This window comes from Pundamilia nyererei, unplaced genomic scaffold, assembly GCF_000239375.1.
Source record: "Pundamilia nyererei isolate P.nyererei 1_Seehausen unplaced genomic scaffold, PunNye1.0 scaffold00202, whole genome shotgun sequence".
Classification (NCBI taxonomy): Eukaryota; Metazoa; Chordata; class Actinopteri; order Cichliformes; family Cichlidae; genus Pundamilia; species Pundamilia nyererei.
The window spans coordinates 849,169-870,701 of record NW_005187603.1 but is presented as its reverse complement, the minus strand read 5'-3'; the positions used below and the strand labels follow the sequence as shown (position 1 = coordinate 870,701).

The following is a 21,533-nucleotide window of genomic DNA, read 5'->3' as shown; positions in this document are numbered from 1 at the left end:
TGTGTGTGTGTGTGTGTGTGTGTGTGTGTGTGTGTGTGTGTGTCCTGCAGCCAGTCCTGTTTGTGATGTGCGCCGGGAACGAGCTCTTCTTCTGCTTGCTCTACCTTCTCTATCACATCGAGGAGCCGGCAGGTAAGAGCTTATTATCCTCGTCTTCCTCACTTTCACAGGTGAGACTGAGTTTGGACATCAGTGTTTACGGATCAAAGTTGTTTTAGTCGATTAAGATTCTTGTCGACTAAAATCTAATGTGGATTCAGTTAAAGTGTAAAGTTTGTTTTTGCTGGTCAGAGTTTCGGTTTATTTTCTTTGACATCGAGTGTGAACGTGTTCGTACGTCTGCTCGTCTCTTCCTCGCGAGTGTCCTTGTTTTGTTGTGTGTTCAGCAGAGATCGTGGGAGCTAGCTTCTGATTGGCTCACGTCCAAACTCATCCCACCTTTCTGCACACCTTTATTAGTTCTGATTGGATCTCATCTTTCCAGAACATTTTCATTTTATTTTTTATTTGTTGATGAAAGTGTTGATAAATGTCATGGTGGTTGTTCTCTGCGAGTGTTAGTCGAGTTCTCGTTATTGGTTAATTAAAGCTGTGAGTCATGCTGAGCTTCTTTAGCAGAGTCCTGCTGTTAAAATCCAGAGCTGGGAATGTTAACGTGTTCAGGTGCTGAACAGGAAACTCATCGTTCCTCTGAGTCTGATGTTAAACTTGAGTCGCTGCATTTCTCCACAGGCTGGCTCTACTGGCTGCAGGGGCTCTGCGGGATCATCTGCCTGCTCAAGTCCGGCATCAGCGTCCTGCACCTCATCACCGCCTCCAAGAACATGGCCGCCATTGATGCCGCCGAGCGGGAGAAGGCCTTGAAGATGAAGTAAGAGGTCACGGGGAGGCGGCGAGAGCTGCAACAGCATCAGCAGATCCGTCGCGGTTTCACTTATTGTTGTTTTCTTAAAGGGAAAGTTTGTCAGACCGACACGGATTCTGACCAAATATGGAGAAAAATATTCCGAATCCACGGCGCAGCCTTTAAATCACAACATAAGCTCATAATGCAAACTTAAAGGACGACACGCACGGTTACATGTATGATAAACGGACAGGTCCCCGGTTACCGCTCTCCTGTTTTATTACGCTAACGTGAGAGGCGTGTCCGTCGAAATGACAGCGAGAGCTAACGCAGGTGTTCTTTATTTTTCCGTTAAAGCTGAAACGAGCCGACGATTCGTATCAGATTTATCGAGTACACCTAATCAAATGTTGCTCATTCTCACTGCCACACTTTCTCAGTTTTACATCATAGCAATAATTAAAAAACATCTGAACGCTTTAAAAAAACAACAACAAATTTTTAAATTAAATATTTAAGTTTGAACAGACAAATACGGAGGACCAAAAGTCAAAAAGGAATTTAAAAATCACTAAAAGAATAAGAAGTAATGTTAATAATGACTGTAGGCAGGAAAAATAATGTTGCTGCTATCTGCTAATGTGTTTATACATCCATCAATATTTAAATCTAGAAAGAAAAGTAAATGCAGAAATAAGAGGAGTGACTAAAGTCCGGCCAAAATAAATGAGGCGCGATCTGAAAGGACAAATATGTAAATAAAGAAGCAAATAAATAATTATTACAAAAGTAAACAATAACTCAACCTTTTTTTTGGGAGGGGAGGGCATTCTTAGTCCTCCGTATCTGAATATCAATGTTCCAAATTGTTGTTGTTGTTATTATTATTATTATTATTATTATTATTATTATTTTCCCATTTTACTGACCAAACTATTAACAACATTAAAAAAATGAAAATACAGATTATTGTAATTACTATTATTGCTGTTATTTTTAGTATTATTATTGTTGTTGTAATTATGCGTCATTTCCAGGTGTGTAGCAGCAGGATTGTGAGGACAGACTTCTGTCTGTTGTTAGGTCGAGGTTGTCGGCTCAGTGATTGTGATTAATTGACAGATGATTGATGGGAGGCTCAGTCTGAAGCTGAGAGGAGGCGGGCCGTTCGGTCCGACTGGACGCACCTGTGCAGGTGTGCGTGTAGATGATGTCATGACTCAGTGGTGTCTGTCAGAAGGCCTGAGGCTCTTTCCAGGACACCGACTTTTTTATTCGGAGGAAAAACTCCAGGTGTGTTTAAATGAATGAAGAGCAGCTGACGATGTGTAGCGCCCGTTAACCGTCCGAAGTCGCCTCCACCGTGACCGTCAGGCTGGTTACCGACACGTTAATGGTAAAATCTAAATTCTAATGCTTATTCCACTCTCTGAAAATCCACTTTTTATTCCTTATTTAGATGTTTTTTATTTGTGAAGACGAAACCGTCCCTGAAATGATGCCACGACCAAAAGCTTAAATATTCCTCTCACCTTTCGTTCTGTTCCTGCGCCTCACTTCCTGTTCCTGCTGATGCTTGGCTGATTAGACGGAGGCTGAGCAGTAGCTGGGCTCGTTTTATTTTAGTGCTAGGAGAGGAAGCGTCTCCTCTGTCAGAAACTGTACGTTTACCTCACCTGAGGAGCACCAAGTGTTACCTGTGTGTGTCGCTTTGACGGAGCCAATCAGAGAGCGTGCTGAAATCCGCATACTGTATTTGCTAGAATGTATTAATATGAAATATATATCTCGACCTGAAAGCAAAGTTTGATGTTCTATTTAAAAGGAAATAATGTTGTAATTTAAATATTTGATGCTGGTTTTGTTTGCTTGGTTTGAATTTACTGTAAAAAATTAAAAAAAAAGTTGCAAAAGAAAAACGTTGTGTTCAATAAAAAAATTCCGATTTAAACTTTTCTCCTTCGAGGCAGTTTGGACTCCACGAGCTGCCGATTTGATTGGTTCTGCTTTTCAGCGTTGAAGACGAGTGCAGAGCTTCCACAGCTGCTGTTCTGTCCTCTGCACTTTGACCTTCAGTTATTTCTTCCTGTTCCATATCACATCAGATCTTTATTTTTTGGTAAATTCTTGTTCTACTGAAGCCAAAGAGTTTAACACAACCTGAACGACTTAAACCGGGAACAGCTCAAGAATCTAAAAGTGTGAAATAAAGGAGCCGAGCATGAAATGAGCAGACTGGGTTTATTTTAACATGAATTCATGCTGTCATAATACTGCATGTTCATACTGACGCTGTGGGGACGTTATCCCGAGAACATCTGCACGTCAGCTCTGAATGACAGCGCTGATGCACAGCTGTGGATGCCTGAACACATCTGGATTCATGGTGAGACACAAACACAGACCCGGTGTGGGCCGAAGAGAGCTGAGGGAAGTAACCAGCCTGCAGCTTGATCATATAACCACTGTAATTTATATAAAACCAGTTTCTTAAAAGTCCTGAACAGAAGCTGAACGTTGACTTAAGCTGTGATTCGTCCACAGATCATCGTTTTTCTTTTATATTCCAGAAACGGTCAAAATGTGGGAGTGTCCCTGCAGGTGGACGGGTAATAAAACTGCTGAGCAGCCACTTAAAGAGGGGCACCTGGTCACTCCACCTGGACCTGCAGGGCCACGGGACAGCTGGGCTTCTCTTTAAAACATCTGCAGAAGTGCAGCTGCCTGTGATTGTTTTTCTGTATTTCAGCCTGGAGACCCGAGGGCCCGCCTTCACCTTCCATTCAGTCTGACATTAAAAATAAAACAGCTGTTTTCATCTGAATATTAGTGCTGACACGTTCCTCACTTTGAGAGAAAATCACATCAACGTTATTTATTACAACAGCGGGAAATTCCTGTTACACCAGCCAACGACAAAATGAACAAATACAAGTTCAGTCAGCACAAGTATAACTAAATAAAATGGAAGTGACAATTTTATAAACAAGGTAAACAACATTTTTAAAAAGTAAATAAAATACCTCAATGAATGAAGTAAATCAAAATAAAAGAATAAAATTAGTTTAATAAGTGTGAAGAAAGCAGGAAATGGCATTTAGCGTTACAGGAGCTCAGGATAACTGCACTACAATGGCTGAACAATAAAATAATAAAATCCAGCTGTGCTCATTTAAGGTCGAGCGGATTCGTGGGGATGTCCTTCGTGTCGTGGCTGTGTTACTGTCAGCACTCAATCGTGCAGTAAGTCCGCCGGAGACGGGAATTTAGAGTCGTTTGAATGGAGTCTGGCGGGCCGCGCGGTGTGGCCCGTTCACGGACGGACGTCATGTGTTTTGAGGTTACATCCAGCTGTTGCACTTGCGCGCATCGTTACCTTTAAGATGCTCGGGGATAAAGGCTCATTTTAGCCGAACCCGACACCATTTTACCGGAGAGTTTGGCGCGAACGCGGCTCGGATCACCGCCTGCCACCTCTTCCCCGCAGCGCAGCGCCAGTTTTCGGGTTCCTTTAAGCGAAGTGGCGGAGTTAACGGCCGAGCTGATCCCATAAATGTCGGATTTGATTATCTGTCGGCCTACCGAGAAGTGGCGGGGGCGAGAGGGACGGCGCGGCACGAGACGAGCCGAGACGGGGTCCGCGAGGAGGGTGCACACGCCAAATACTTTCCCTTTAAAGCAGAGAGGGACAGAGGGGGTGAAGAAGAGATAAAAAAAGAAAAGGAAGAAAGAGCGAAGGGAGGGAGGGCGAGAGGGAGCGCGAGGGAGCGGGTTTGAAAAAAACAGAAAGATGTCATCCTGTCGATTCAGACACCGAGGCGGAGCCACGGACCGCGGCCGACCGGGAGCGCTCTAGCCGGGGGACGAGCCCTACGCAACTCCGAGGCTCGGAAGCCGACGCTGCGGCCTTGTCGGAGCTATAAACGAGTCCCGAACAGCCGCTGCTATGATTAGCACGTCTCGACTGCTCGGCTTCGCCATTAAAATACTTTGCATGCAGATTTTTATTCCAGTCGACATAAGCAAATTAAATTAAACCGCACCATTAAAGCAAGTACGCATGAGACCAACCATTCTGTCGCATTTACAGAAGCATCTGCTCAGTGACTGTTTAGCTGCCATATTAACTCCTGCCTCTCGGAGGCTTCTTCTCTAAGAAGTGTCAGGGCTTTGGGACTCATTTCCCCTGTCGGTGGAGGGGAGCTGCCATACAGGCCTCGCGTTTTGTTTTCACAGCAGCTCCCGGAGCTTTTCTACCTCCCCCTCCTCCTTCTCCTCCACCTCCTCCTCCTCCTCTTCGGTCCCCAGCTGGGTCTCCTTCAGGATGGACACCTCCTGGAGTAATTTCCTCTTTCAGGTGAGTGCTGAATTCCCGTGGCTGCTGCGTGGTTTGGGCTTTTTGAGGGCGGGTGGGGGCCGTTGGGCTTTGCTGCAGGTGGGGAGGTCACGGAGGGGTCAGGGGGGAGTTGTTGGTGTGGATCCCCTTGTCTCCACTTTGATCCTGCTGACCTCTCACCCGGGGCACTGCCTCCTTATTTAACCTGTCAGTCCCCTGAAAGTGAGAGAAGGATTTGTGTTTGTCCTCACTGATTCTTATATATCACTCTTCTGCTGTCCTGGAGCACTCAGAGCGCTTTACCCATTCACACAAGCGCCTACTGACAGTCTTGGGGTGCAGACTAGGAGGACCAGCCACCAATCTTCCTGCTCTACCTCCTGAGCTACAGCCACTCTGCATGAACCCTTTAGGGGGCAAATAAATACTCGTTGCCCCCTTTAGAAACACTCCTCGACCCGCTTTAGTTTGTAATCGAACTTCATGTTGAACAACAGTGTAAGTAAAAGTGTTTTACTTTTGGCCAAAGTATCGAAGCACATGACAGACTATCAGCTTCTTCTCATGCTTCCATAAGACCCATGAAGCATAAACTGGTTCTGCAGCTCTGCTGTGGCAGGTTTGTGTGAAGTAAAAACAAATTAGGCCAAGCGAAATATTTTTTGCACTTTGATTGTGACCTATAACCTCTGAAGGCTGGTTTCTAATTAGCCAGGCAGTGCTAAAACAAAAAGACGAGAAGAAAGCCGTTCTGAGAGGCCGGATGTTCCCACGTCTGAGCTCTGAGCTGTTTCTCTTACGGAGAGAAACTTTTCAGCGCACTGTTAAAAGATGTGGGCAAATGTGTCGTTGTGGTCTGATGAGGCCAAGGTTGAACTTTTTGGCCGTATTTGTGAAAGCTGCAGAAACAGAAACAACACCGTGCATCACTGAACGAATGCCACGGTCATGGCAAAGCACGGTGGTGGCACCATCGTGCTCCCGGGCGTCTGCTAGAAAGCTGAAGATGAAATCTGTGGGGTGACCTGAAGAGGGCGCTGCACAGGGCTGACCGATACTGAGCTCTTTTTGTAAGCAAAAGAAATTTGGGCTGTCAGACTCCTGCATGACGTCAGGTTATTGTAACCCATCACAGAACCTCGGGGATCTTATCGTCATCCTTCAAAGCTTAGACGGGTCACAGAGCTTTGCATTGCTCCAGACGGAGCTGGTGTTTCCAGATGTGCCGTGGTTTACTGAGAGCCGAGCGCTCTCCTGCACTCTGCACGTCTCACCGATGAAGTCCTCCACAGAGCTGTCAGCCTGGAGATCATTCAGAAAATGTCATGTTGTTTCGGGCCAGGACCTTCTCCCTCTGCATTCAGCTCGCCCTCTTACGCCTGATGTTACACCTGTCGTCATTGTCATCAAAACTTTAATCATTAATGTCCTTTTTGATGCATTTAATGACACATTCAGTCATTTATAGATGTTGGTTTACTTTGTAGACACTTTTGGTCCTCCATAGGGCCACGCCCTCACCTGCCCTGTGTACACTGTTACAGTAAATAAGCTTCCATTGAGCCTGGATGTTCCAGGTGTAAATGGCTGTGTGTTGATTCAGATGTTTCTCACTGACCTCCGGCAGACGCCTCCGACTCAGAGTCAGCCCGAGACGCCGCTACAGTCGGAGCTGCTGCCGGAGCTGACCGGCTCGGCTCAGAGTCCTCCGGGCGAGCACATCGTGACACCGCCGTCCACCGTCGACACGGCCGCCCTGAGCGAGGAGCCGCTGCCAGGTGAGGATGGGGCGGGGTTTAAACCTCGTCACTGACGTGTTTTGAAGTTGTTCAAACAGGCCGATATTGACGTTTTTAAAGGTTATCTTCTGAACTCTGGGCTTTTATTGCAGCGTCAGCAGTTTGGTTATCAGTGGGAGATGTTATTTTTCTGCACGCTTATCACAGAGTCAGAGTTCACGAGCAGAAAACAGGCTTCATGTTTGTGGTTTATGTCCTCTGATTTACTTCAGAGTATCAGTGACTTTAGCAGCACGCTGGGCTCTTCTGTGTAGACAGTTTTTACTGGATGTACAGGAGACGTTTGAGCTGTGAGGGGAAACCAAACACCCAAAAGTTTCACTAATCAGCCTGTTTACAGAAACACAAGAAAGAACATTTTTGAGGTTAGAGCTGCAAAATAAATACATTCATTAAAACTCGCATGTTTTTCATTTTCATATTTATCAGGTTTGACGTGTTTTCTTTTTATTGTGGTAACAGAAAAATGATTATAATAATTATTATTGTTATGACTGAAGATTACAGCTGCAAATGTTACGTGCAGTACAAAGTTGTTAAATTGTTAAATATACAGTATATTTAACAATATTAAAAAAGTGACACATTTGGTCACATTATTCAAGCCCAAAAATGTTGAATGATTTTACTCAGATCTGCAGAATTCATCGAAATTATTTAAATTTCTCCAGAAAAGTCCTCCATACCCTCTGCACAACATTGTGTTTTTTAGCAGTTGATTGGTTTGATTTGTTGCTAAGCAGCAGGGTTTCCCTGTATTATGGCACAATATTTCACATAATGGTTAAAAATGGTGCCAGTTATTTGTGTTGACACTTTTTGTCCCCCATACATGAGTACGGCTCAGTTTTCCGTAGATTGTAAATCAACAAAGAAATAAACACTTTAGGATTTTATCTTTTTGTGTTAGAGCTCAGTTTGTCCTCTAACAGTTTACAAACCAGTGTTACAGGATTAGTCTGAAGTCAGTAAATTACCGACGTTTCTTCAGACGAATGTTAAACTCAGAGTGCACTGACTGTGACTAAAATGTGACTTTAATGTCCGCCAGTCAAACCGCTCACCAAGCCGAGCCGGCCCGCCCACATCTGCGCCACCTGCAACAAGGAGTTCAAGAACAGCTACAACCTGCGGCGGCACCAGTCGGTGCACACGGGCATCAAGATGAAGGATCGGGCGGCCCGGGAGAAGGAGGACGGAGCGAAGGCCAGCCGGGTGGAGAAGCAGACGGTCCCGCTCTCCCTCCTCCACCTCGCCCTGCCCCCGCAGCAGCCTCCTCCCCCTCCCGCGGCTCCCGGCCAAGAGACCCTCCCCCAGCCCGGCCAGCACGTCAACCAGGAGGGCCAGCCGGTGTCTGTGTCCATCGCCCCGGCAACAGTAACCATGGCTGCGCCGCCTCAGCCCATCCAGGCAGCCGTTGTTGTCGTTGGGTCCATGGAGCAGGTGGGTTCACCGGGAAGAGAGCCAGAGAGTAAGGCCAAGATTAAAGGACCATTCAGGGCCTTTTGATGCCAGCGGCAGCTGCAGGAAGTGTCCAGAAACATGGCCGCTGACATTCACGGTTATAAACACACAATTTGAATTAAATCTTTGTGGATCAAAACATCAGAAAACCTCAGACGAGCATCATAATCAGCTAGTGTTGATGCCGGGAGCAGAGAGAGGCCCTCTGACAGCAGGAAAAGACTTCAGAGTGTATTTACGACTGAACTTCTCTGCCTCTTCCCGCAGAATCCCAATCCTAATCCCATTCCCAGCACCAATCAGGTGAGGAAGAACCACGCCTGCGAGGCCTGTGGAAAGGCCTTCAGGGACGTCTACCACCTCAACCGCCACCGGCTGTCCCACTCGGACGAGAAGCCGTACTCCTGCCCCATCTGCCAGCAGCGCTTCAAGAGGAAAGACAGGATGAGCTACCATGTGCGCTCGCACCAGGGCGGCGTGGAGAAGCCGTACATCTGCCCGCACTGCGCCAAGGCCTTTTCTCGGTACGAGCGCCATCCGCTCCTCGGGCAGCGTTAACTCCTCACAGAGAGCTCGTTTATGTAACCGCTCACATTTAGCAGTTGCAACACCATGAAAGATGTAGATGTGACTGTTTTGTGGTCATTTAGGACTCTATGTCCTGATGAGCTTCTGATCTTAGCCTCTGATTTCAAGTCTCATTGAACACAAACTGATGAGAACAGGAAAACAAAGACGAGTTGTTTGAGTCCCCCCGTTTCAGTCCTAACATCCGAAAGAGAAAATGGGAACAGCTCGACTTGATTTGCTCACAGCTACCTCGTCCCTCTTCTATATACAGTTTATGCTGCTTCACGACTTTAGTGCCTGAACCTGTGAAGTCATCAGGAAGCTGTTCACTCAGCTCGTCCAAGTGAACTGAAGCAGTGTCCCCACACACCACAGCTCATAAGTTAGAACCATTTCATAACCAGACTTGCTACAGGAAGTCTGGCTGTATAAAACACACACTGTAAATAAAAGATGGCTGCAACCACCATGATGTCATCCGTCAGTTTCTTTACTCTGGATTTTAGCTTTGTAGTTGCCGTCATGTTGGTTGTTTGTAGCCAGCACACAGACACCTGCCGATTAGTAACATCCAATCGTAATCCCAGAATCTCACCTAAGCTGGAGCTCAGAGAGCGGCCATATGATTGGTCAGATGATGTCATTAAAAAAGCTCCATTGGCACAAACACGGTCCAGTTCAGGTGAAGCCTAGCACACAGTTAGCAGCTACAGCCGCCTGTCAGTCAAGGAGGCCCCGCCCCTAATAATGCTTTAAACCTTAATACAATTTAAACAGTTAGTAAAAAACATGAATCTCATTCTTGTTTGCATTTTCAGACCGGACCACCTCAACAGTCACGTGCGACAGGTGCACTCCACAGAGAGGCCGTTCAAGTGCACGGTAACACCTGTTTCCTGTTTCTAAACCAGCACCGCCAGTCCTGCATTCAGAAAACCACAACATCAAAATTTCAATAAAAAGCATCAAATTTTACATTTAGAACATTTCGTCCTCTTAAGTGTTTTGATAAGCAACTACGTCTTATTTTGAAAATTTCACTTGTTTCATCCACGCCTTCCTGTTTTCTGCAGACGTGCACGTCAGCGTTTGCCACACGGGATCGCCTCCGTGCTCACCTGATTCGCCACGAGGAGAAGGTGCCGTGTCACATCTGCGGGAAGCTGCTGTCGGCCGCTTACATCACCGACCACATGCGGGTCCACAACCAATCACAGCACCACGCCTGCCACCTCTGCAACCGCAGTAAGACACGGCTGCGTGACGAGAAAGCACCACCGACAGTCCGCCATCACCCCGCCTTCACGTGTCTGTGTGCTCTTGTCCCGCAGGCTTCACCACCCTCACCTACCTGCGCGTCCACGCCCAGAAGCACCACGGCCAGGAGTGGAAGGAGAGCGGCGGGGCGCGGGGGGCTTTCGGCGGGACCGGGGCCGGCGGCGTGCTGCTCTGCCAGCTGTGCGGGGTACAGTGCAAGACGGCCACGCAGCTCCAGGGTCACATGGGCACCCACGCCAACCAGGGCGACCCCACCCCCGACCAGACGAGCACGGGGCCCGTGGGCACCACCAGCGTGGCGGTCACGGTGTCCAGTGCTAGCACAGTGGGACTGCTGGTCACTGACTGCTCCGGTATCGCCCCGCAGCCCCACAGCTAGCACGCTGGGGGGGCGAGTGGGGGCAGGGGAGAGCTGGGGTGGGACTGCAGGGAAGGGGATCAGGGGCGGAGGTGGGGTGGAGTCGAGGGGGGAGTCGCAGGAGTCGAGGCAAAAGGAAGCAAGGACACGTAGGAGGAGCCACCGGAGCAGGTGTGTGGATCCATTCTGCTCATTAATGGCGCCATGTTTGTAGTCCTGGACTCTGCTGCAGTGGCTTTGCACCTTTTTTTATTAAATGAGGTGAGCTTTGATTTTTCTGCCTCAGGTTGTTTCCTGCCACATCTGGATGGAGAGTGCCACGACTTCTCCGTGGCTCTGTGAGGACGGCGACCTCGGTTTGTTCCCGCGACGCCCACCTCTGTCAGCTGACCGGCCTCCAGCACTGGGAGGCGCTCTCTGCGTTCACACTACCGACTCTGGAGTCCTGCACAACAGAGGACCCATCAGTTATTAACTAATGTGTGTTTTTATTCTCCTGGCTTGGCGCTTAGCTGTTATCATCACTTCATTGTTTTCATTTTCAGCCGCTCTTGATTTTTGTAAAGCCGCCGTCGCCATTTTTACACCATTTCTGATCCATGATATCCGTGTTTAACACCAGGAAACTGGCCCAGAGACCTCAGTAACACCATTTATCTCATTTTCTCTTCTAATTTATTGCCGAGCGGTGTCCGGTTTGCCTTTGAGTGGGGAGCGGGTGTTTCTGACGGCCCACGCTGTACATACACACTTTTATAAAGCAGATAACGGCAGACCGATAGTTGTTTGTGGATATTCCCCCTGAACACTGAATGTGCATAACTTCTCTGCTTCGTATGATCTTCGTTCTTACTCTGGATGCTGATTTGTAACTCTTGAACTTGCCATGTAATTTGTAGCTACCTTGGTGACACATTTTCTGTGGCTGTGCATATTGATTGTACTTGATGCATAGTGCATAGCGCCTCGTTACTGTTACTGTATTAAAAGGCAGTAAAACGCACGTGTGGACTCGAGTTCAGGTCATCTTCACAGTGTCTGAGTGGGTGCTGAATGTGGATGTTTCATCTGAAGCACTGAAACAAGTTAAAGGTGTCGGTGAACCGGCTCAGAAAAGCTAACGGGCCCGTTAGCTCCGATTTAGCAGCTCGGAATGTTTCTATTCAGTCTGAGCCTCAGACTGAGGTGAGATAGCGCTAACTTATGCTCAGGACTTTTCTTCCTTATATATGAATCCATTTGTCTGCTGCATCCCCCGTGTTTGCCTTTAATAGAAAGTACTTTTTTTTTAAATATATAAGTATTTGTTAGTCTTCCATATTAAAACAGTCAGAGTAGTTCCTGTAATACTGGGCTCTGTGTGAGGAAAGGCTTCAAAACAAAGTCCATATAAAAAAGAATGAATCAGGGTTAAATTTATATCAAATCAATATTTAAAAAGTATAAATCAGATGATAAGTATTTTATTTTATGGGGTTTATTTTGCCTGTAAATTTCTATATTTTGTATTTGTTAATTCATGTTAAAAGACATTTTTGCCACATTTTATATAATACTACTTCAATTAATTTAAATATACTTTGACGTATTTGAGTTATTTATGTTAAACTGTGGCAGTTTGAGTCCTCCATATAACCCAATGATGACCGATTATCAAGAGTGTTATATAATAATCCAAATACTGGCTGCGTATAAACGGTCAGATCGATACATTGTTTCAGTGCGTAGTTAAATAATTTGTTATCATGGAAAAATATATTAAAAATACTACTACTCCAATAATTGGGAAAAAGATCATTTTATAAAATGTATATATAAATATAGAATTTGTATTGATGTCTATTTTGTTTTACAGACAGCAGATGGTGACTCTGAGTTCTTTAGAGACGCACATTTAGACTCCAACAAAGTTTTAAAATGAAATATTCTGAAATATCTTCTGTTGTGTTATCTAATTATTATGGAAAGTAAAAACGGTGATGTAGTGCTCATTAAAATGTGTTCAGAATTTGCAAACATGTTGAGGATTCACCTCTCCCCTACATTACCTGGATGAAAGTATCGGCATTGTTATCGGGGATAGCGGCCGTGTGTTTACGTGGGGTCCTACCGATACCAGAATTTGCACCAATAATGGACGCCAACAATCAGCCCTGTTTATCCATTTTAAACGCCTCCAGAATCCGCTGAACCTGCCTGCTGTGTTCACACCTGTGCAGAACAGGGCTGGATGCTGATTGGCTGTTACCATGTGGCGCACCTGTGTCAGGAAGCACCTGCATTTATCCTCGTTTATTCTGGGTTTTCTTTTCCTTTAATTTGTCACCCAGTGTTTACAGCAGAGTGGGAAAAAAATAAAATCATCCACCCTCCCCATCCGGCTTCACCTGCTCCTCCTACAGGCTAGCCGGGCTAAGCTGTCGCTGTAGTCCGGAGCCGAAGCCCTGCTGGGTCGAAGCCCCGCTCGGAACCTGCCGCTGGATGAACCTCCACCCGGAAAAGAGGAGAAACCGCCTATATGGACGCTTCTTCTCCGCCTGTGACGGCGCCGCGGCCAGCTAGTGAGCAGCCCGCAGCTAGCTGCAGCTAGCGGCTCCGCTGGCTAACCATCCCGGCTAGCTCGAGGATTTAACTCGGCTTTTCTCGCCTTCTTTAAGCCCGTTTCCGTGTCATGCTATCGGCTGCTTAACCGAGTCAGGTTTGTAGGCTCATTTTTGGACCTCGCGGGGGAAAGCTCGCTTTCTTAGTCGATCTAGGTCAGCTCGTCCGGCCGGTGATGGTTATGTGGGTCATCGGGGGGGTTAACTGGTTAGCCAGAACAGCTGGTTAGCTGCGGACGCGTTTTTGTTTTATTGGTTTTAGAAGAAAAATAAGAGTGAATATCGATGCGAGTGCTTGAGTGGGTGCTGTGGTCTCTGTGCAGCCGAGCTGGGTGATGGAGCAGCGGGTGGATTATTTTATATTTCTGTTTTTGGACGCTGACTCGTTAGTTAGCCGGGGGATGCTAGCTGCTCCACTAACCAGGTGAGCGCAGCCTGATACAAACAAAGGTGGCTCGGCTCGGCTGTGTCGGAGGTCCGTTCCGCCGCGGGCCTGGATTTAGCCCGGATTTAACTAGCACACTTCGGCCTGTGAACGTGTTTATGTGTTTCAAGCCACAGCGCGTTGACGTGTGTCTGCCTCCTTCACAGGCTGGGCATGCTTAGCGGGGAGCTGCGGGTCCTCCGAGCCTAGCAGCAGCAGGCAGCGGCAGATAACGCGACCGTGTCCGGGTGGTGCTCCGGGAGGAGGATGGCATTTCACGGCGCAGGCCGGCAGACCGTGTGTGGAGACCTATTTCCGGGCTCTGAGCTGGGCCACAAGTATTTCTGCGTGAGCTCCTCCTGCGGAGCCCCCTCCACGGGCCTCAGCGCCACACCGTGCCTCACCGGACCCACCGCCCCGGCAGGGACCCCTCGTCACCCCACAGCCCTCGGAGGAAGCACCGGCGGCGGCGCGGCGGTGCCTCAGCCCTACAGCAACCCAGCCAGCGAGGTGCCGAGCCCCGCAGAGATGGAGCCAGACCGACCCATCGGTTATGGCGCATTTGGAGTTGTTTGGTAAGAAAACGCTGTGATCGTAATCATGCTTCACATCCCTGCTGTCAGAAAGCTCCCTCTGCTCCGACTTCCATCTTGTTTGTGCAGACTTGAAACTCAGCTCCATCTTTGTTTACATGCGCTCAAACTGTCACCACACAAGATGGCATCACCTCATCGCCATCTGGGTTCATCACCAGCCTCTGATCATTTCTGGTTAAGCTGGTTTGAGTGGTTTTAGACCTTTGATGCTCTGCACAGCTGCAGCCTGAGGCCTTGCCCCCCAGCTGTAACCTGGCCAAGCTGTCCTCAGGGTTGTGTGTTTTGGATAAAGCCTGAACCCGTGTGATTGGTTGTCAGTGGGCCGATAAGTCAACAGGTCGTGTAGAACATGTTAGAAAATGTGTGTTTGCTGTTTTGTAAGCCGGGCTGGATTCACGACAGGTAAACGTCACGGTTGCTTCCCAGCTGGTACAGGAGCTGGAGTCTGGAGAGTAAAACTGTCTGTGAGAACTGCACATCATTACTGTAGACCAAACCACGGCTGCCTGAGGCTCCACCGCAAACTACAACAGCATCATCTTCACTGCTGCTGGGGGGGGGGGTCTGTGACAGGCTGCTAAATCAGGCTCAGTGAAACAAGATTTATTCAAAGGTCAAAGGAGCTGATGCTGCTCTTCGTCTTGTCTTCCACACTCTGTTCAGTTTACTTTAATAATCACATCAGAGGTTTAAAGACCTCATACAGGGATTCATTTTAATGTAACTGACCAATCGGAGTTCCCCCTCACTTAGTGTTTTTTATAAATGTCTGTTTTCCAGGTGAAGCCGTGTGCAGACGAGCAGCTTCCCTCGTCTTTAGATTAGCGCCGTCCACCAGAGACGCTGCAGCCCAAAGAGGGGCCAGCACATTTACTGTGAAGCTTTAATTCTGCTTCCTGTGTACGTTTATGAGTCGTGTTGGTTAAACAGTCATAGTAAAAATGTTTGGCCCTGATCTTCTGGTACCGTGGGCGTGCACGTCCCTGTATGTGGTTTGGCATCAGCATATGAGGAATACACGGCTCATTTGCAGTTGCATCCATATGAACGTGGCCTCTGCTTCACAGTGAGGCTGATGTAGGTGTGTGACGTGAGCCCCACACTTGGCGTTTTCAGCCCAAACTTAAAGGATTAACCCGCCATGGCCTGAGGCCTGCTTTGTGTCGAGCACTAGAGTCGCTGCGCTGAACCTGTGACTCACTGTAACTTTATTCACTTTGAGCAGCAGTTAGCTGTTGTGTGTCTGCAGACCGAACGACCCTAAACTGTGTCGTCAGACTGTCTTCTAGCTGTGACAGGAAGCGTGCGCCTCGTTTCCTCACAGGTCGGTGACCGATCCTCGGGACGGCCGGAAGGTGGCTTTGAAGAAGATGCCCAACGTCTTCCAGAACCTGGTCTCCTGCAAGAGGGTCTTCAGAGAGCTGCGGATGCTGTGCTTCTTCAAACACGACAATGTAACGACCTGCGGGCGCTTTTATTTTGAAGAGGCTCTGGATGTAGACGCTGAGCTGATGCCGTTTTTCTCTCTCCGTGCAGGTTCTGTCGGCTCTGGACATTCTGCAGCCTCCGCAGATCGACTGCTTCGAGGAGATGTATCCTTCAGTCCTTCTGTCCCAGTTTCTCCTCATTAGTTCTCCCTCACGTCCTCCTTTAACTCGCTTAATTTAGCCGCCGGTGTCCGGTCTAAATCCAGCTCCTCGCAGATGTGAAGCACGAGGCTGCTGATGAATATTTAATGTGCATCATTTCTAAAAAATGTTACATCGGCACTTTTCGCTGGGCGGCCCCGGCGCTCCCCCGCCTCGGAGGCCGGTGCTGGGCGATGCGTCGTGCTCGTGTAGGCGGAGGTCGGTCCGTGTGTGAGCGTGTGCATTTTATTTTTTTTCCTTGACTGCTCACCGCCCCGCAGCTACGTGATAACAGAGCTGATGCAGAGCGACCTCCACAAAGTGATCGTGTCTCCTCAGCCGCTCACCACGGACCACATCAAGGTCTTCCTCTACCAGATCCTCCGAGGTGAGCCGGCTCTTTCGCGTCCCGCCGCCACACGGGCCGAGCGACATGATCGCGTTCAGTACGAGATATAAATACACCGCCGGCTTCAAACGCACACGTCCATCTTTCTCCTGAAGAGGCAAAGCTGCCGATCATCATCCGCCTCCGAATGTCTCGGCCTATATTTAAACAGTCGTTCAGTCTCGCTGCCTCGCTTTGTTTACTTTCCTGTGACGGTCTCATAAGCTGCAGCGAGCAGCGTGTCCTACTGCAGGCTCCATCTTTCCCTTTAAATCTCAGATTAGTAATGAAATTTAAAACTTACTGGAGGAAGTGAGTTTCCTGCTGTAGTTCTGGGAGTTAGTTGTCTTCGTCACCTCGCCGGGCGGGTCGGTGGCGTGTGATGTCTCGAGATGGAAGCAGAATAGCAGAAACGGAGGAGAGTGAAAGAAGTCGTCACAGTGATGCTGGTGGTTTAGACCAGCGGTCCCCGGGCCGCGAGAGTTGAGGCTCGTTTCTATCGTTCGCTCGGTTTCTCCGGGTCTTTCCTGCGTTATGAATAAATCTTCTTTTGGTGCCGGTTTGATTTTGTTGTATTTATCTGCGACACCTTAAAGGCCGGCCTGTGAAAATGTTGTTGGGCATAAACCGAACGGCGGGGACCGCTGATTTAAACGTTGTCGTCGCTCACCAGGAGGACGACTTTAACTCTTTCCTTCATGAAGGTGACGACCTCGGCGCATATCGATACAGACGTTTATAAGCGGTGCAGAATCGAGGTTCAGCAGGTGAAGGCTTAAAACTCTGACCTCCTCTCTGTTTCCTGTCCAGGTTTGAAGTACCTGCACTCCGCTGGGATCCTGCACAGAGACATCAAACCCGGAAACCTGCTGGTCAACAGCAACTGCCTGCTCAAGGTAACGCCGCACTCGCCTGTATCAGAGGCCGCGAGGCCTGGTTACCGGGGTTATGAAGGCGTTCGCTTGTTACCAAGTACATTGCCATGGTAACTTGTGCTGCTCTGCGTTACGGTCGAGATGCAAAATCGACACCTGCAAAACCACCGCGGTCAGTGCTGGCGGCTAAAAGGTTGGAACGGTTTTCTGATGACCCAGGGGGTGGAGCCTATCACAGCTGTTTAAGCGGGGGGGTCACAGATCCCCAGTCTGTGGCAGGCGTGGTGCAGAGAGACGCACGGCTCCCGTTCATGAAATCACCAGTTAAAGCTGAAACTGGAGTGGAAAAGGGGCGGGGTTTAGCGACTGGACGAGGGCGTCTGTTTGAGCTTTTTAAGGGCAAAAACGAGGCGCGCTTTATTTAAAACACGATCGTTGTGGCAATAATTAACGCATAGAACAGATACTTTCCGACCTGTACCAGGCTCGGAGACGGCGATGCTCTCACAGCGGCGTTTGTAGCTACACCAAGCAGACGCAGGAGGAGCCGATGAGTCTGAGGAAACCACTCGTTGGGAAGTTACTCAGATTTTCGTGGTGTTGAAACGTCTTTGCTGCGTTTGGGCCTGACGCCGCGCTGTGGGAGGGACAAAAGTTGCCGCCTTTCCAAAACACGAGGAAACCAATCAGCTGCTTGCTCGAGTGACTCGGATAGAGCCGTTGACGTTTTTCCATTTTGCTCAGATTTGTGACTTCGGCCTGGCGCGCGTGGAGGAGCCCGACCCGTCACGTCACATGACGCAGGAGGTGGTGACTCAGTACTACAGGGCGCCGGAGGTGCTGATGGGCTGCCGGCACTACAGCTCGGCCATCGACGTGTGGTCGGTGGGCTGCATCTTCGCCGAGCTGCTGGGGCGACGCATCCTCTTCCAGGCTCAGAGTCCCATTCAGCAGGTGAGACGCCGGGCGCCACGGCAACCGGCAACACATTCATTTAAAAACAAAAAAACCTGCAGAGCTGCTGATAACAGGTTGAGTCAGGTGACAGGGTTAGCTCCTCCTCCTGTTAGTTCAGAGGTGTGGCTAAGATGATGTTCAGGTATGTATGCGTAACTTTGACCTTTGAACTTTTGATGTACATCCACCTCTCAGCTTTGATTTCAGTTTATATGAACATGTTAAAATGTTTCACCTGTGGACTCGGCTCAGGTAGAATCCGTGTTTGAGTCGTGCCGCGGAAAGTGGGATTAAAGATGGCGGCACGGCTGTTCCAGCTCTGAGGATCCACAAATCCAAACCTTTGTCTGGTCTTCTGTGATGTGAAGCGGTCTGTCTCTGTGTCGCAGCTGGACCTGATCACCGACCTGCTGGGAACGCCGCCTCTGTCGGCCCTGGCAGCGGCCTGCGAGGGCGCCCGGGCCCACATCCTGAGGGGGCCGCACAAACCGGTACGTGACTGCGTGGTGTGCTCGTGAGCTGAGCAGCAGCACGCCGCTCTGCTCTGGAAGAAGGCCGCGTTGCTTTCTTTTATTACACACGTGTGTTCACAGTAGCCGCCCACTCGGTCACCCCGCAGCTCCCGCTAACGTGTGGTGGTTGTGTAACGCTTTACAGACACGGTACACATCCAAAATGTCTGCCAGGTAATGAGGTGGGTTTACTGGGAAATGTGGGACAGATGATGGAAGATCAGATCTGACCTGAAGTTCTGCTGCGTTGCAGCTGCAGACTCACATTCGCACAAACAATCACAATTCATGTTTTTGAAAAGTCTGAAACTTTTGTACCGCAGACGATCACAAACACTTGAACCAGGAAGTCTTAAAGTTTTAAAAACGTTGACTGTGACTCTGCTGCATTCATTCTTTGTGTTGAGCGTCTCAGCGTCTCCGGTGCTGACTTGTTGTTCGTGCTGTTTCTGGTCCTCAGCCGTCGCTGTCGGTGCTCTACATGCTGTCTGACGGAGCGACCCACGAGGCCGTGCACCTCCTCTGCCGGATGCTGGTCTTTGATCCGGTGAGTTGATGCTGAGCTGATGTCCGGCTCCTCCGGCGCTGTCGTCTTCTGACCTTCAGCTCGTTCTGTTTAATGTTTGCTGTTGTGACCCAAACGTGGACACCTCGGTCTGAATTAACGCTGCAGCTGTTTTACTCCAACGAACAGCTTTAAGTCGCATCGCCTGTAACGGCGAGGTCTGCTCGGCTTTGGTTCCCGCTCGGTGCCCTCGCCGCTTCTTTCAGGGTGTAAGTTTGGTGAGCGGCACACGCCATTGGCTACGAGTCTCTAGATGTTAGAAGAAGGAAGAGGAGTCGGCGACCCTGGCAGGAAGCTCGGAAGAGAGCGAGCATGACGGCGGTAAATCTCTGGGTTTTTAGTCGTTGGCGAGTGATTTGGCGAGCGGGTCTTGTGGACTTGTAAGTAACACCAGCTGATTGATGGGTCTTCAGGGTTTTTCCTCGTCACAGTTTGGGGTTCAGGAGAGCCACGTACTGTTGCTGTTACCAGATATCATATTTACTGCTGAGGAAATGAAACCCTGGACAGTTATCGCTGAGCTGTAGCAGCTGAGGCGACTCGGTGACGTCAGCACAGAAAAGGTTTCTGTCCCACTGATAAGTATCCATTGTGATGTAACTCACTACTGCAGCCAGAAGGTGGAACTCTAAGCGGTGCAGCCCAGATGTTTCCACAGCTGTGCTTTTGTCACAGCTGTTGTCTCTCTCAACACCGTGGATTTAAAAACCAAACAGATGCTTGAAGTGCAGATTTTCATCTTTCATTCGAGGAACTGGACCGATTTTTGTTTTGTTAGCGTTTCGTCTCAGTGGATTTAATGCAGCTCGTCTGACATTTTAAATCTTCTGCTCACACCGAGACCTTAACTCTGTGCCCGGGTTGCGCCTTGTATCTGTGGATATTTGCGCTGTATGAAAAGCAGCACGTGCACGGCCTTTCCGTGAAAGTGGTGACACGATCGAGCACAGCTGTTGATCCACTGCCAAACTCAGGTGTCACTCGTTAGCTGAGCGCTGGTTTTAGTCCAGCAGGACAGATGTTCACGTGACACCCGGCTGAATGTGTGTGACTGGTAGTTTGCTTGAGGGTGTTGCACAGGGCTCAGTACTTGGGCTCTACCCCTGTCCCTACTTCTGCTGTCTTTGACAGGTTCGAGCCAGTTTCCTTGCTCTGCCTGCAGGAGCTGGTTGCTCACATGAAGCCCTCAGGTTCCCCTTATGATGCTCTCCCTCCTCGATTTTTCAAAGAGGTTTTTCTCACTATAGCATCAGCTGTACAATCTATTGTAAATAGTAGTTTGTCCTCTGGTGTTGTACCTGTCAATCTCAAACATGCGGTGATTCAGCCTCTACTCAAGAAACCTGCTCTTGATCCTGATATTATTGCGAATTACAGACCTATTTCCAAACTGCCTTTTATCTCAAAGATTCTTGAAAAGGTAGTTTACAAGCAATTAATGTCCTTCCTAGAAGAACACGGTGTTTTAGAAGTTTTCCAATCTGGTTTTAAAGCTTTACATAGTACCGAATCTGCCCTTTTAAGAGTTTTTAATGATGTGTTTTTGGCAAATGACTCAGGTGACTGTGTTATTATCGTGCTGTTAGATTTAACTGCTGCTTTTGATACAGTGGATCATAATATTTTAATTTCCCGTTTAGAGCAGTTGGTGGGTATGCGGAGTGCTGCACTGCAGTGGCTCAGATCCTATTTGGCAGAGCGAACTTTCTCGGTGAAACTCGGGGAGTTTGTATCCTCTGCTTCTCTTCAATGTGGGGTCCCACAGGGTTCAGTTTTAGGCCCGCTTCTTTTCTCTCTATATCTCCGACCCCTTGGGTCTATTTTCAGGAAACATGGGATTTCTTTCCACTGCTACGCCGATGACTCCCAGATTTATTTCCCACTTAAAAAGATAAATGGCTTCTCAGTAGAGCCGCTGCTCAGATGCCTTGATGATATAAGGGCCTGGATGGCTTTGAACTTTTTACATTTTAATGAACAGAAAACAGAAGTGATGGTTTTTGGTGGCGCTTCTGAGGCCACTATTATAGATCTTGGTTCACTGGCACAGTATGTTAAACCAGTCATCACTAATCTGGGAGTTAAAATAGAGGCAAATCTTAAACTTGAAAGCCAGGTCAGAGCTGCTGTAAGATCTCGCTTTGTTCATTTGAGGGAATTAGCCAAAATAAAGCCGTTCTTATCGAAACAGCATTTTGAGACGGTAATCCATGCCTTTGTTACTTCTAGGCTGGATTATTGTAACGCACTTTATTTTGGGGTTAGTGATGCGTCCATTAGGCGGCTGCAGGTTGTGCAAAATGCTGCAGCTCGTCTTTTAACTGGAACAAAAAAGT

The 21,533-nt window shown here is 48.5% G+C and overlaps 3 protein-coding genes across 3 annotated transcripts in view; all 3 read left to right on the top strand.

The window, feature by feature from the left end:
- The window catches only part of cdipt (CDP-diacylglycerol--inositol 3-phosphatidyltransferase (phosphatidylinositol synthase)), a 3,000-nt gene extending 1,972 nt beyond the window's left edge, over positions 1-1,028 (top strand). Inside the window, exons 5-6 of the mRNA XM_005747714.1 lie at positions 51-132; positions 733-1,028. Coding sequence (XP_005747771.1) covers positions 51-132; positions 733-875 — 225 coding nt within the window. The 3' untranslated portion in view covers positions 876-1,028. The remainder of the gene's footprint in view (positions 1-50; positions 133-732) is intronic.
- A 2,036-nt stretch (positions 1,029-3,064) lies between these two features.
- Positions 3,065-11,720, top strand: maza (MYC-associated zinc finger protein a (purine-binding transcription factor)). The gene is made up of 8 exons (XM_005747713.2): positions 3,065-5,204; positions 6,811-6,961; positions 8,034-8,425; positions 8,714-8,970; positions 9,835-9,898; positions 10,090-10,261; positions 10,348-10,823; positions 10,939-11,720. The coding sequence occupies exons 1-7, from the start codon at positions 5,172-5,174 to the stop codon at positions 10,671-10,673; spliced, it is 1,395 nt and encodes a 464-aa protein (XP_005747770.1). The 5' UTR covers positions 3,065-5,171; the 3' UTR covers positions 10,674-10,823; positions 10,939-11,720.
- Positions 11,721-12,875: 1,155 nt separating this feature from the next.
- On the top strand, positions 12,876-20,923 carry nlk1 (nemo-like kinase, type 1). Its single transcript, XM_013914533.1, has 9 exons — positions 12,876-13,350; positions 13,844-14,251; positions 15,597-15,726; positions 15,809-15,864; positions 16,182-16,288; positions 17,099-17,184; positions 17,908-18,117; positions 18,510-18,611; positions 19,093-20,923. The coding sequence occupies exons 2-9, from the start codon at positions 13,944-13,946 to the stop codon at positions 19,186-19,188; spliced, it is 1,095 nt and encodes a 364-aa protein (XP_013769987.1). The 5' UTR covers positions 12,876-13,350; positions 13,844-13,943; the 3' UTR covers positions 19,189-20,923.
- The last annotated feature ends 610 nt before the right edge of the window (positions 20,924-21,533 follow it).

Bases quoted from the DNA above. Each gene is read 5' to 3' on its own strand.
- maza (XM_005747713.2), top strand. From the start codon at position 5,172: ATGGACACCTCCTGGAGTAATTTCCTCTTTCAG. The intron at 6,962-8,033 runs GTGAGGATGGGG...AATGTCCGCCAG, and splicing joins GAGCGAGGAGCCGCTGCCAG to TCAAACCGCTCACCAAGCCG. The intron at 8,971-9,834 runs GTACGAGCGCCA...TTGCATTTTCAG, and splicing joins TGCGCCAAGGCCTTTTCTCG to ACCGGACCACCTCAACAGTC.
- nlk1 (XM_013914533.1), top strand. From the start codon at position 13,944: ATGGCATTTCACGGCGCAGGCCGGCAGACCGTGTGTGGAGACCTATTT. The intron at 15,727-15,808 runs GTAACGACCTGC...CTCTCCGTGCAG, and splicing joins GCTTCTTCAAACACGACAAT to GTTCTGTCGGCTCTGGACAT. The intron at 18,612-19,092 runs GTACGTGACTGC...TCTGGTCCTCAG, and splicing joins TGAGGGGGCCGCACAAACCG to CCGTCGCTGTCGGTGCTCTA.